We start from the raw sequence: 12048 nt of genomic DNA, 5'->3' as shown, positions 1-12048 counted from the left end.
TGTAGGTCCTGTTCTCTACGGTTTGTTTGGTGCTTGTCGCTGTTTGTCATTACGAGACTGTGTGCTTAGTTGACTGTTTTTCAATTTGATGCAATCTATATGCTTTATCTTCTAAGGATGACCCAAATGTGTCTATCTGTGTCATTACTTCTCATTGAGCCTGAATGTTTCTGTGAAAGTGCGTGGCCTGCACTCTTTTTACCGTCAGCTTGTTCTCTGGCAGTTCCAGCAGTCTTCCTGACAATGTTTCCATCTGTATTTAAATCTAGTATCCCTCTCATTGCCTGTCTTCAGTGGATCTTCACACAGTAGAGCCTTTAGACCAGACATACCAGGCTGTATTGCTGTAATTATTGTATTGAGTTACTGTAGTTAGGGCTCACACAGCCTGCCACAGTGCTCTGCTTCTAGGCAGCTGCATTCACTTCTGCTTTTCCTTCCTCTCTTCTTCTTTTAGGAGAAAAGTAGGTTCAAAATATATAAATCCATAAATAACAGCTTCCCCCGGGGAAAGAGGATTATGTTGGAAGTTTTGTGACTGTTAAATCACTCATATTTCTTCCTCGCGGCCTTCCTCTTGGCCGCCTGCCACGTCATGTTTTATAGAAGAGCTCTATGGTGCAACTCTCCCCCCTCACGTCTCCTTTGGCTGGCACTCAAAATGCTGCTTCGTAAATCTAAGCCACCTGTAACCCATGGCACGGTCCGCTGTGGTAGGTGTTGGGGGGAGGGGGTTAGTGATGAAGCCTAGTGAATGTTTGAAAGAGTATGCTCTGCTACCTAGAACAATAAATCAAGCCCCCCTCCCTATCCCTTCCCTCAACAACACACTATGCTTTTTATGAATATTTTAAAATGTATTTAAATTTTTTATTTTTTATACAGTGGAACCACCCCTCCCCCTGCCATAACGCTTTCCTCTCTTCAGCTCTCTCCAAGCATTAAAACATCTGGAGCCATTAAGTGGTGTGGTAAAACTTTATTTAAAGAGTTCTGGCAGAGAGTGGGGGCTGGGGCTCCGGTTACAGCCAGCCTGTGTTGTCAGCCATGCTCAGGACAGTTGGTTTATTTTATTTTACTCTGCCGTGGGTTTGGAAGGGGGAGGTTCTGGGAATGTGTGCGTTTTCCTCCCCAGCTGCTTATCCATCCCGATTGGGGCCCAGGGTGATCCTGAGGGCCCAGGGCCAGCTCTCTCTCGCCCCCTGCTGAGGCTTGGCCCAGGCCTTTTTCTGGGGGGGAGACTGGCTCTACTGTAGATCACCTCCCTGCAGAGCATGCAGCAGCACACTGACAAGGAGCCCTAGCCCCCAGAGAAGCAGCTTCACTAAAACCTCAGCCTGTACCACTCACATCTGCAGCCCTGCTGCCACAGACGACCAGCACTGCCCCTAGTCTGTTTATACTGCTGTTCTTATTACTCCTACTTACCTATCCTGTTTATTGGATCATACCACATTTGATATTTTACTTGAGGTTGTAATAAACCCCGATTATGTAAGTTATTGCAGGTCTAAGATTCTGGTTGTGCTGTGAGGAGGCCATAATGTAATAAATACACGTCATTGATGTAATGGATCAGTTCAGTAGATGCTGCTTTGACATTGCTTTGGCTATAGGCTCTGTCCAGTGGCCTGTTCTCCTGTTTTTATCCCTCATAAAAAGCCACCAAGATATTGCCCAGGGAGTTGGAAAAGCAAGGCTTTCCAGTACAGGATGGGTGTTGTGTTGGCCGACAAAGGGAAAGTGGCATATCCTCTTGACCTAAGAGATACTTTGTCTCCTCAGTCCTACTCTCTCTCCTCCCTGGCATGCGGCCAGCCCTGGCTGGCTTTGTTACACCATGTTGTGGTAACCCTTTGGTTAACTGGACCCATGGGACTTAATAGCTATTACAGCTAGTAGGACAGTTAGGTTCATCACTGCTGGAGATGATGAGTAGCGGGGGGGGGGGGGGCTACACACACACACACTTCCCTAGTAACCTGTCTCCACAGAAACAGAGAAGCACAAGGGTGCTGCAGGATCAGGGATTTCTCCTTTGTTCACGGCTTGTGATAACCTTTCTGTCATTTTTCTCTTGCATATTCTTCTCTCCCAACCTGAGTCAAAAGGACATCTTTTCTACACACTGTGTTCACCAGTAATCCTGAGTGTTTGCGTATTTGCGTTTGTGACCTGCAGCAACAGCTGGAGGAGGAGGCAGCGAAGCCCCAGGAGCCGGAACGGTCTATGATCTCCCCCGCCCAGTGAGGCCAAGCACCGCAGCCTGGTGCAGATCATCTATGACGAGAACAGGGTCAGTACCATCACACACACGCTAGGGATGGGCACGGTTATTCAAATATTTGAATATCCGAATGGATGCTAGTATTCAATCACTTGGAGAGTATACAGTCTTTGTCTCAAATGGAATACAATTATCTATGTGACATTGTTACATAGCCTACAAGGATAAACCATTACAACATTTTTATATAACAATAGTTTTATGACAGTTTGTATGAGTGTGCCCAATAAAAAGGATTCACCAGCAGCCTGCACTCGTTTCACACGTGTAGCTTGTTGTTATTGTCAGTCAATCAAATCGCTGCTGCAGTCAGAGGCTCCATGTGTAGCAAGTGAAGAGGGAGATCTAATCAATACAAAATGGAATTACAATTACAGAATTAAGTTGGCTAAATGAGAAGGAGTAGGCTAAAACAATCAACCAATAGGTAGGCTGTTGTTTCTTATGAATGGAGTTGTTGTAGGCGTTGGATGGGGAGCGGAGCAAAAAAGCCTCAATTAGCCTTTCTACTGTAGGTAGCTAGCTGGCTAACTTAGTTTTCTAATGTAGCTAGCTAGCTGGCTAACTTAGCTTTCTACTGTAGCTAGCTAGCTGGCTAACTTAGCTTTCTACTGTAGGTAGCTAGCTGGCTAACTTAGCTTTCTACTGTAGCTAGCTAGCTGGCTAACTTATCTCTCTAGTGTAGCTAGCTAGCTGGCTAACTTAGCTTTCTACTGTAGCTAGCTAGCTGGCTAACTTAGCTTTCTACTGTAGGTAGCTAGCTGGCTAACTTATCTCTCTTACTGTAGCTAGCTAGCTGGCTAACTTAGCTTTCTACTGTAGCTAGCTAGCTAGCTACTTTACAATGATTTGATTCAGTCAAGACGAGCACTATCAGGTGGTGTGATAGATAACCTATGGTAGCAACAAGTTTGTCTAAATACTCTCTCTTTCTCTTTCTCGCTGTCTTTTTTTTCTCTCTCTGTGCTACACACAGACTGTCACACACACTGGCCCCTGGCCCTGTCACGCCCCTCCCTCACCGTTCTTCTGAAACAATGAGAGTGCAGCACACAGTCTCTCTCAAGCAAGTCTCCATTGAAGTTTCTTAAAAAATATAATGACATTATTAGAATACTGAAATAATTTCAAATGCCCTAACACACTCACACACTGCTCTCTCTCTGTGTAAATATGAGTGTGTCTCAATCAATGCTCAGCCTGTAATGGCTGTAGTCAGTGTTCATTCCTAAATCACCTCACAGGTTGGTCAAAGTTAGAATACATGTATTGAGTGCATTATATGAGCTAGCTATACCCCCTGGTTGATCATGATCCTAGTTGTTGGGGTGGTAGTGATGTAAGATAATGAGCAAAACCATTCCAAAAACACACTTCCTTTGGATGAATGTTTCTATATGACTGAAATAGTGTTCTGTTTTTGGACTCCATACAGTGTTATTGGGTTCACAGAAATTGCTTGATTGTAAGTGTTAAGAATGAGACTGAAGCTGTGAAGGAAGACTGGGAGCATCTGGATGAGGTGCAGAGAACTTCGGTCTGACAGCTCTTTGATGATGAAAAACGAATATGGTAGACTGTCACTCTGCTTTCCCTCAGATATTGGATTCATGCTGTTTGAGATCTTATTTAGCTAATTGGCCCTATTGAGGGCTGAATGGAAGTGAATTTGTATTCGGCGCATTCTGCCGTGACAATGATTGTGAAGAGATTAATGTGTGAGCTCTGTCATTGCTGTTACTTGGCTTGTTATCATCTTCAACAGCCCAATAGAGAGTGGGAGTCAATAGAGAGTGGGAGTCAATAGAGAGTGGGAGTCAATAGAGAGTGGGAGTCAATAGAGAGTGGGAGTCAATAGAGAGTGGGAAAGGCTGTATGAAAAGGAATTAACCCATTTAGCCCCCCACTCTTAATATGGCAAGACCAGACAAAGTCCTTTTGTCTGAGTGTGTAGTCTGCTAAAGGTCAGCATTGCTGGCCTTTAGTGTGAGCAGGTCACTCACACCCTCAGACAGAACCCCCCCACACCCCCCCCACACACACACACACACACACCTTACTCATGTTCCTCTACTACAGTAACATTCGTCTGGCAGCAATCCGAATATATATATTTTTTAATTAGGTCAACATTTTTACGTTCCCAATTTTAGAATGCAAGGATTTCATAGAAATCTAGGTCAATCAAAACCGATTGAGTAGGATATTATCTAGTTGTAGTTAATAATGCATTCATTTCCAATACTCTTAGTCCACCTAGTGGTAAGCACTGTTCCTTGCATACGGAGACACAAAACTGTATATACATGTTTGTGTAGATTGCAATGGTATATAAGGAGTCTTTTCACACTCGTTATGCCGACCACAGATGGTCCCCTGTATGTGTAAGGGGCAGGACCTCTGTACATTTCTTTGCCGGGCCGGGTCAGAATCTTAAGGAAAGTCAACTCTTGAAGTAAAGTAATCTTCTATAATATAATAGAAACAATTGAATGGTCTAAAAGAGACCTGTTGACTGACAATAGTACTGTATACCTTTCACCCCATGTACTTACCAGCTCAGAGCTGAGCAATGATGGCACCACTGAATCCATGCAGAAGGAGTGATGATCTCAAAGCCTGGACTCATCCAATGTCGCTGAACTCTGGAACACTTTCCACTCCACTGAGTGCTGCTGAGCCCCACCGCCACCACACTAGGAATTGCCAGGGACCTCACGATACAATATTATCACCATTCTTCGGTGTCGATACAATGTCTCTTGCGATTCTCATATTGTATTGTGATTTTACACTGCGCTTTTATTGCAAATTGATGTTTCAAACATCTGCTGCCGTGACATGAGAGTGTGAGAAAATGAGTTTATATCAGTCATGGATATAAATGGGCTTAAATCACGTTGATTCGCTGTTTAAAAAGAAGATGGAAAACAAGCTATAGGATGAAAAATACCAGAGTTTTGACGCAGGTACAGCAGACTAGCGCTAGCTAACGCTACCTACCAACAAAACAAATACATACTTGGAGTCAAAGTATCGATTTATAATATAGTCCCAATATAGTGCTGTAGCGTCCCCCCCATCACTACTAACACAGTGCTGCTGAGCACCACCACCACACTCGTCTCTCTCTGTCTCTCGTTTGTTTGTTTGTTTGCATATCATATAAAGGCTCAGTCAGACACACCAATAGCATTTTCCTGCCCAGTGTACTTAGGATCTCTGAACAGAGGTAGAATCAGACAACAGTTCACTGGACGATCGGTAGACGAACGGGGAGATCCACATTCGGTGCAACCTGTGTGATCCTTAGGTATATCTGAAGATGGCATGGGTGTTGGTGTTTGTCTTGGATACGTGTGTGTGTGTGTGTGTGTGTGTGTGTGTGTGTGTGTGTGTGTGTGTGTGTGTGTGTGTGTGTTTCACCACCTGGCTGTAATGACTCCAGTCTCAGCAGAAGCGTTCCACTCAGTCAGGCCTGGTGTCATCTGTCTCTGTGGGCTTAGTGTCACCTCGTCTCTCAGCCAGAGTGATACAGCCACAGGCCTTTGTCAACGCCATAGGCGACACCACTCAACTTCACCATCTCATATTAGAAAATGGCTGCCTTGGACACAAATACAAGAGAGACAACCGTGACTCACTGGAATTGCACTATCTCAGTCCCACTGTTAAACACACACACAAGGTACTGAGAGATCTCTCAAGTCACTGCACCTTCCCTATTTGCTTGTGCCAATATTAAACCCTCTCATTTTAATTACGCATTTCTTATGATGTAGCCCATATTTCCCTTTTCTATGGACTGGAAATGCTTCTGTGAGCGAAGAGCAGCTCAGTTAGTTTTCTGCTCCAGTTGCAGTACTCCTGTCTAAGCACTAGGGGGCATCTGAGTTGGTCCAGCCTCACTTACAATCACTGGCTGCCAATTTGATCTCAGGTGTGACTGGCTGAGATGGATTGGAGGAGGAACCGTAGTGTGTCAAAGCTCCATGTTGATCCACACGGTTGTCATTGCCCTGTCTGAATTTAGCGTACACATGTATCCCCTTCTCTGTGTTGCCAATGTCATTGATCGTAGTCTTTGATATGTCCTTAGTCTTGCAGGTTTATATCAGTACAATGAGCTTCCCTCTCTCCTCTCACTCTACATTTGACATTTTAGTCATTTAGCACACTTATCTAGGCACAGCGACAGATGTTTCACCTAGTCGGCTCTGTGATTCCAACAAGCAAACTTTTGGTTACTTTCCCAATGCTCTTAACCACAAGGCTACCTGCTCAGTCTGAAACCACCACCTAAGCACACTAGGAGGTGAGATCTCTCTCTGTTTTGTCAGATGTCCCTTATTGGAGAAGCACTGCAGCCATAGTCTCACTCGCTCTTTCTCTTTCTCACGCTCCCTCTTCTGCATGCTCTCGCTCTACCCTTCTCTCTCTCCTGGAATCTGTGTTCGGGGAGGTGAGTAATCTTTTATCCAGGAGAGGAGAAATGAGAGGGAACTGAGGCGAGGTTCTGCCTTGTGTTAAAAGCTCTAATAATAGTTGCTGCATCCAGAGTGCCCATCCAAACGTCAGTGATTGAGTGAGCAGGCTGCTGCGTTGCCTTGGTGATGGGAGACGTGGGGCTTTGTTGTTGACATGTGCTGAATGTGTTGTGTGTGTTGTGTCTGTTGTGTCTCAGAAAAAGGCAGAGGAAGCGCACAGGATTCTGGAAGGACTGGGACCCCGAGTAGAACTGGTGAGTCTGCTCTTTTCTCACCTCTTAATGGTCACCCGAATAAAACATTTAGCATTATTTGACCTCGGGGAGGAGGGATAAGTAACGGAGGAGGATGAGGAGGAGTTTGTCTGAATTCAAAGATGTGTAGCAAGCCCTGGACAGAGAGCATGGTGGGTTTAGTTTTCTGTTCGGGAATGAGAGTGAGAGATGGTCAAATAACTGGACCACAGAAACAACCATTTCAGATTCCTTTGACCCATGAAAGCTGTTTGTCATCCATTGTTTTCCTCAATGTTTTAACTCCCTTGTGTCATGAAATAAAACTGTTTTTGTTTGTTTTGGAACCAACTCATTTTACCCAAAGACTTTTTCCACTTATGAGTCTCTTGAGAACAGTCTTGAGAAGGGCTGGATTAGGATGTCATGTTGTCATTCTGCTTACTACTTGTCAGCTTGGCACAGCAGTAACAGTTATATAGTACTATGGAACTCAGGGCGATGCCCAAATGAGCCTCACAACCACCTTTGTTTCACACTCTCTCGCATATATATTGATGAATTTTGTGCGATTGATTAAATGAATGATAGATGAATTAATAAATATAATTTGATGGTTCAGTGGGTTGAGTTATTGATTGATGGAACAAAATCTGAGCCAAATGTTTTGGCAGACCTTTCCCAGATATTTGTATAAACCATTATGACATCACACCATATTTTCTCTGTCAGACTTCAATCTCATATATTCAACATGTTGTTGGTAGAATGTAATGGCTGAATGTTGTTACTGCATCTGGCATAGTAGCTTTGCAATGACACCAGACAGGGTGCAGAGAAGGGAGTGTAGAAGCTGTAGATGTGTGTGTATAAACCTCCTAGCCTTCATGTTCCATGCTTCTGTGAAACTGAATTCCCACCTCTGGCAGCATCACTGACACTTTCATCTCTTTCTCTCTCGCTCCCTCCCCTCTCAGCCTCTGTACAACCAGCCATCTGACACCAAGCAGTACCATGACAACATAAAAATGTAAGTTAGCCCGCCCTCTGGGGCAAAGGCATTGGGTTTATGCTAATGTTTGTGTGTGTGTGTTTATCTGAGTGTATATCATCTGTCCCTGTGGGCTCAGTGGGATTGCTATGGTCCTAAATGCCATTACTGCGCTCCTTATCATCTACTCTAGAGAGTCCCATCCCAACAAACGGCCACAGATCATCAATGTTTCAGTGTCAGCCACGCATGCAGTTTTTACAGCTCTGGTAGTGCACTGAAACAGTTATTTAACCTTGTGATTGTTCTCTGACAACACATTTTGGTCATTTTTTGTGGAAGTGAATTTATACTGCACTTTTGTTCATAACTATAGCAATGCAAGTGAAGGAAATGTTACACACATTACATTTGAACTGACATCCTCCCTTCACTGCCCCTCTTTCTCTACTCTGTTTGATCCAAGCACTGTTTGATGTGTGTTATTAAATAGCGCTGTATAGCTTTGATCCATCACAATTGACTTCTTTGTGGTGCCCCTAACCGGTTTGATAACCTTAGCCCCCGTCGCCATTGAGAAAGATGAGAACCAGATTCATACCAGACACCACCCCCACCCCACCCTACTTAACCGCTCTGCTTCCTCTGTCCACTACCCCTCTCATCTCCCACACTGACTCCCCGTCGCCATTGAGAAAGATGAGAACCAGATTCATACCAGACACCACCCCCACCCCACCCCACCCTACTTAACCGCTCTGCTTCCTCTGTCCACTACCCTTCTCATCTCCCACACTGACTCTACGTTGGGGCCAATAGCCAGTGTTCAGTATTTCAGAACCTAGAATATATAAATCCATGGAAATATATCCACAGGTAGCTCCCTAGTGGTGCAGCGGTCTAAGGTACTGCATCTCAGTACAAGAGGTGTCACTACAGTCCCTGGTTCGAATCCAGGCTGTATCACATCTGGCTGTGATTGGGAGTCCCATAGGGCGGCGCAGCATCGTCCGGGTTTGACCGGGGTAGGCCGTCATTGTAAATAAGAATTTGTTCTTAACTGACTTGCCTAGTTAAATAAAGGTTCAAATAAATGTATGGTTTATTTTTCACCGTAATCTTACACACATTACAGAACGGGAACATGGACCGTGCTTGCTTCTTTAATGTGGCACATATCAACATGAAACCCCTTTTTGCAGAACTATAATTTCCACATGCCTCATGTTTTTGGTGCTGTTTACAGTGTACTGTGATTTCTCAGGAATACGGTGCCCTCTTAGTGTTGGACAAACGAATCCTACGGTCCAGAGCAGCTAATCTCTCCTTCCACCATCTAGTGTCCGGAGCACAATGCCACGTCTGTCTCTATAGGACTTCATCTGTCAGCCCTGGTCTGGCCTTGATTTGATTTATCAGGATCCCCATTAGCTGACGCCAATGGCGACAGCTAGTCTTACTGGGGTCCGACACATGATGAAAAAGACATTACAGACAAAAGACTTCACAATTTACATACACACGGAAATGTTTTTAAATGTGAGTGCGCATCAGTTACAGAAGCTTGCTTTTCCTCTGTGCACTTCTAACATCTATCTATAGAAGCCTGTCAACTATGTGTGTGTTTTTGTCTATCTCCGCCTGTATTGTGTCTATGCACCACAGTGATATGGTGTACGTGTCCCAGTGTGTGGGAGAGTGAATTAGTGTTTATATGGTTCTCAGTATGTGTTTACATGTTAATGTGAGTTTAGATGTTGGTTTATATAGGAACATGTGTAGATGGAGGTGTCTTTGTTTTGATGAGGAGGTCATCGTGTCCACTTTAGACTGCGTTCTGTGATGTCTTCCGTGTAACAAGCACTCTCGCACACACCCACATAGTGCCTTATTCGCTTCCTGCCGTCTCTGTCCTTGCCTGTGACACCAGCTGATGTGACTCATGTAGAATACAATTACATTAATCAGGAGGGATGTGACCGTACAACTGCCAGATTAAGATCATTTTACACCAAGGAAAGAGATAATGGTGGGAGAGCTGCTGCCAGAGTGATTACTGCCCTGACCTTTATCTGAAGAACTCTGGCTGTCTCTCCATTCCTGGGCTCTCTCTCTCTCTCTCTCTCTGTGTCTCTCTCTCTCTCTGTGTCTCTCTCTCTCTCTGTGTCTCTCGCTCTCTCTGTGTCTCTCTCTGTGTGTCTCTCTCTCTCTCGCTCTCTGTGTCTCTCTCTGTCTCTCTCTCTCTCTCTCTGTCTCTCTCGCTCTCTCTCGCTCTCTCTCGCTCTCTCTCGCCCTCTCTCTGTGTCTCTCGCCCTCTCTCGCCCTCTCTCTGTGTCTCTCGCCCTCTCTCGCCCTCTCTCGCTCTCTCTCTGTCTCTCTCTCTCTCTCTGTGTCTCTCGCTCTCTCTCGCCCTCTCTCGCTCTCTCTCTCTCTGTCTCTCTCTCTCTCTCTGTGTCTCTCTCTCTCTCTCTGTGTCTCTCGCTCTCTCTCTCTCTCTGTGTCTCTCGCTCTCTCTCTCTGTGTCTCTCGCTGTCTCTTTCTCTGTCTCTCTCTCGCTCTCTCTGTCTCGCTCTCTCTCGCTCTCTCTCTGTCTCTCTCGCTCTCTCTCTCGCTCTCTCTCTGTCTCTCTCTGTCTCGCTCTCTCTCTGTCTATCTCTCGCTCTGTCTCTCGCTCTCGCTTTCTCTCCCTCTCTCTCTGCATCATTCCTTCCTTGCTCTCGCAACAGTTAAATTGAATGCTTTTGTTGTCCTTATCCTCATCACTGTAATGACATGCTTGAATAATATAGGGCTAGGATAGGATGCAGACGGCTTTCGCTTCTCTCTTCACGAAGATTGAATGCTTATGGGTCTAAATAAATAACTAACTCCCCGCTGATGTATTTAATTCAGCTAACAAGAGCAAGCTTGCATCCCTCTGAATATTATATTAGTATATGAAACACAAAAAAATGGCCAATAAGCTTTTCTCGTCTCGCTTTTCCTGGGACTCTACAAGAGCTAAGGAGAGAGGCCAGCTGAAAGCGGGTGCATATCTCACAGGAGAACAATGATGGAGGCTACAATTTCGAAGCGTATGCATTCATTAACTTAATATAAGGCTAATACTGCATTGAATTTATTACCTGAAAGAGGTATGATAGTACATCGATATTTACACTGAGTATACCAAACATCTTCCTAAGACTGAGTTGCACCCCCCCTTTTGCCCTCAGAACAGGCTCAATTCGTCTGGGCATGGAATGGAAAAGGTGTCGAAAGCGTTCCACAGGGATGCTGGCCCATGTTGACTTCAGTGCTTCCAAAGTTGTGTCAAGTTGGCTGGATGTCCTTGGGGTGGTGGACCATTCTTGATACACACAGGAAATTGTTGAGCGTGCAAAACCCAGCAGCATTGTAGTTCTTGACACTCAAATCAGTGTGCCTGGCACCTACTACCATACCACGTTCAAAGGCACTTAAATATTTTGTCTTGCCCATTCACCATCTGAATGGCACACATACATAATCCATTTCTCAATTGTCTCAAGGCTTAAAAATCCTTCTTTAACCTGTCTCCTCCCCTTCATCTACACTAATTGAATTGGATTTAACAAGTAAGGGATCATAGCTTTCATCTGGATTTCTTCCTAGTCAGTTTATGTCATGGAAAGAAGTGTTCCCAAGCTTTTTGTATGTCAGTGTATGTCAATCTTGAACAGGATTATCTATTTTGGATGCAGTTTGAATGGAATTGTTGGAGAGATAATAATATTTGAGTCATAACTCTGCAGATGTCTTCCCAATTAAAAAATAAGTTAACCTCCGAAAGCCAGATGGATATGTGTAAATTAGATGCGCATTAAGATATATTAGTCCTAATATTACTGTAGCAATTTCAGAAGGAGAAAGTTACCAGCTGATGAGATGATACATGCATTGTGAACTGCGCTCCGTACTGAGATGCGCCGTCTGTCCCCACCCTCAGCATTGATGATTGATCATGCAGATAGCAGAGCAGAGAAGGCCGTAGAGAAGCCAGGTTAGGACACTGCATATAATTGAACAGTT

The 12048-nt window shown here is 44.6% G+C and overlaps 1 protein-coding gene across 1 annotated transcript in view; it reads left to right on the top strand.

Annotated features, from left to right (window-relative positions):
• Nucleotides 1–12048, top strand: part of LOC115111193 (nuclear receptor corepressor 2-like) — a 178232-nt gene that overhangs the window by 87042 nt on the left and 79142 nt on the right. The window contains 4 exon segments of the mRNA XM_065011528.1: nt 2182–2232; nt 2234–2296; nt 6972–7028; nt 7985–8037. Coding sequence (XP_064867600.1) covers nt 2182–2232; nt 2234–2296; nt 6972–7028; nt 7985–8037 — 224 coding nt within the window.

Source organism: Oncorhynchus nerka, linkage group LG27 (assembly GCF_034236695.1).
Source record: "Oncorhynchus nerka isolate Pitt River linkage group LG27, Oner_Uvic_2.0, whole genome shotgun sequence".
Classification (NCBI taxonomy): Eukaryota; Metazoa; Chordata; class Actinopteri; order Salmoniformes; family Salmonidae; genus Oncorhynchus; species Oncorhynchus nerka.
This window is presented reverse-complemented; position numbering and strand designations above follow the sequence as displayed.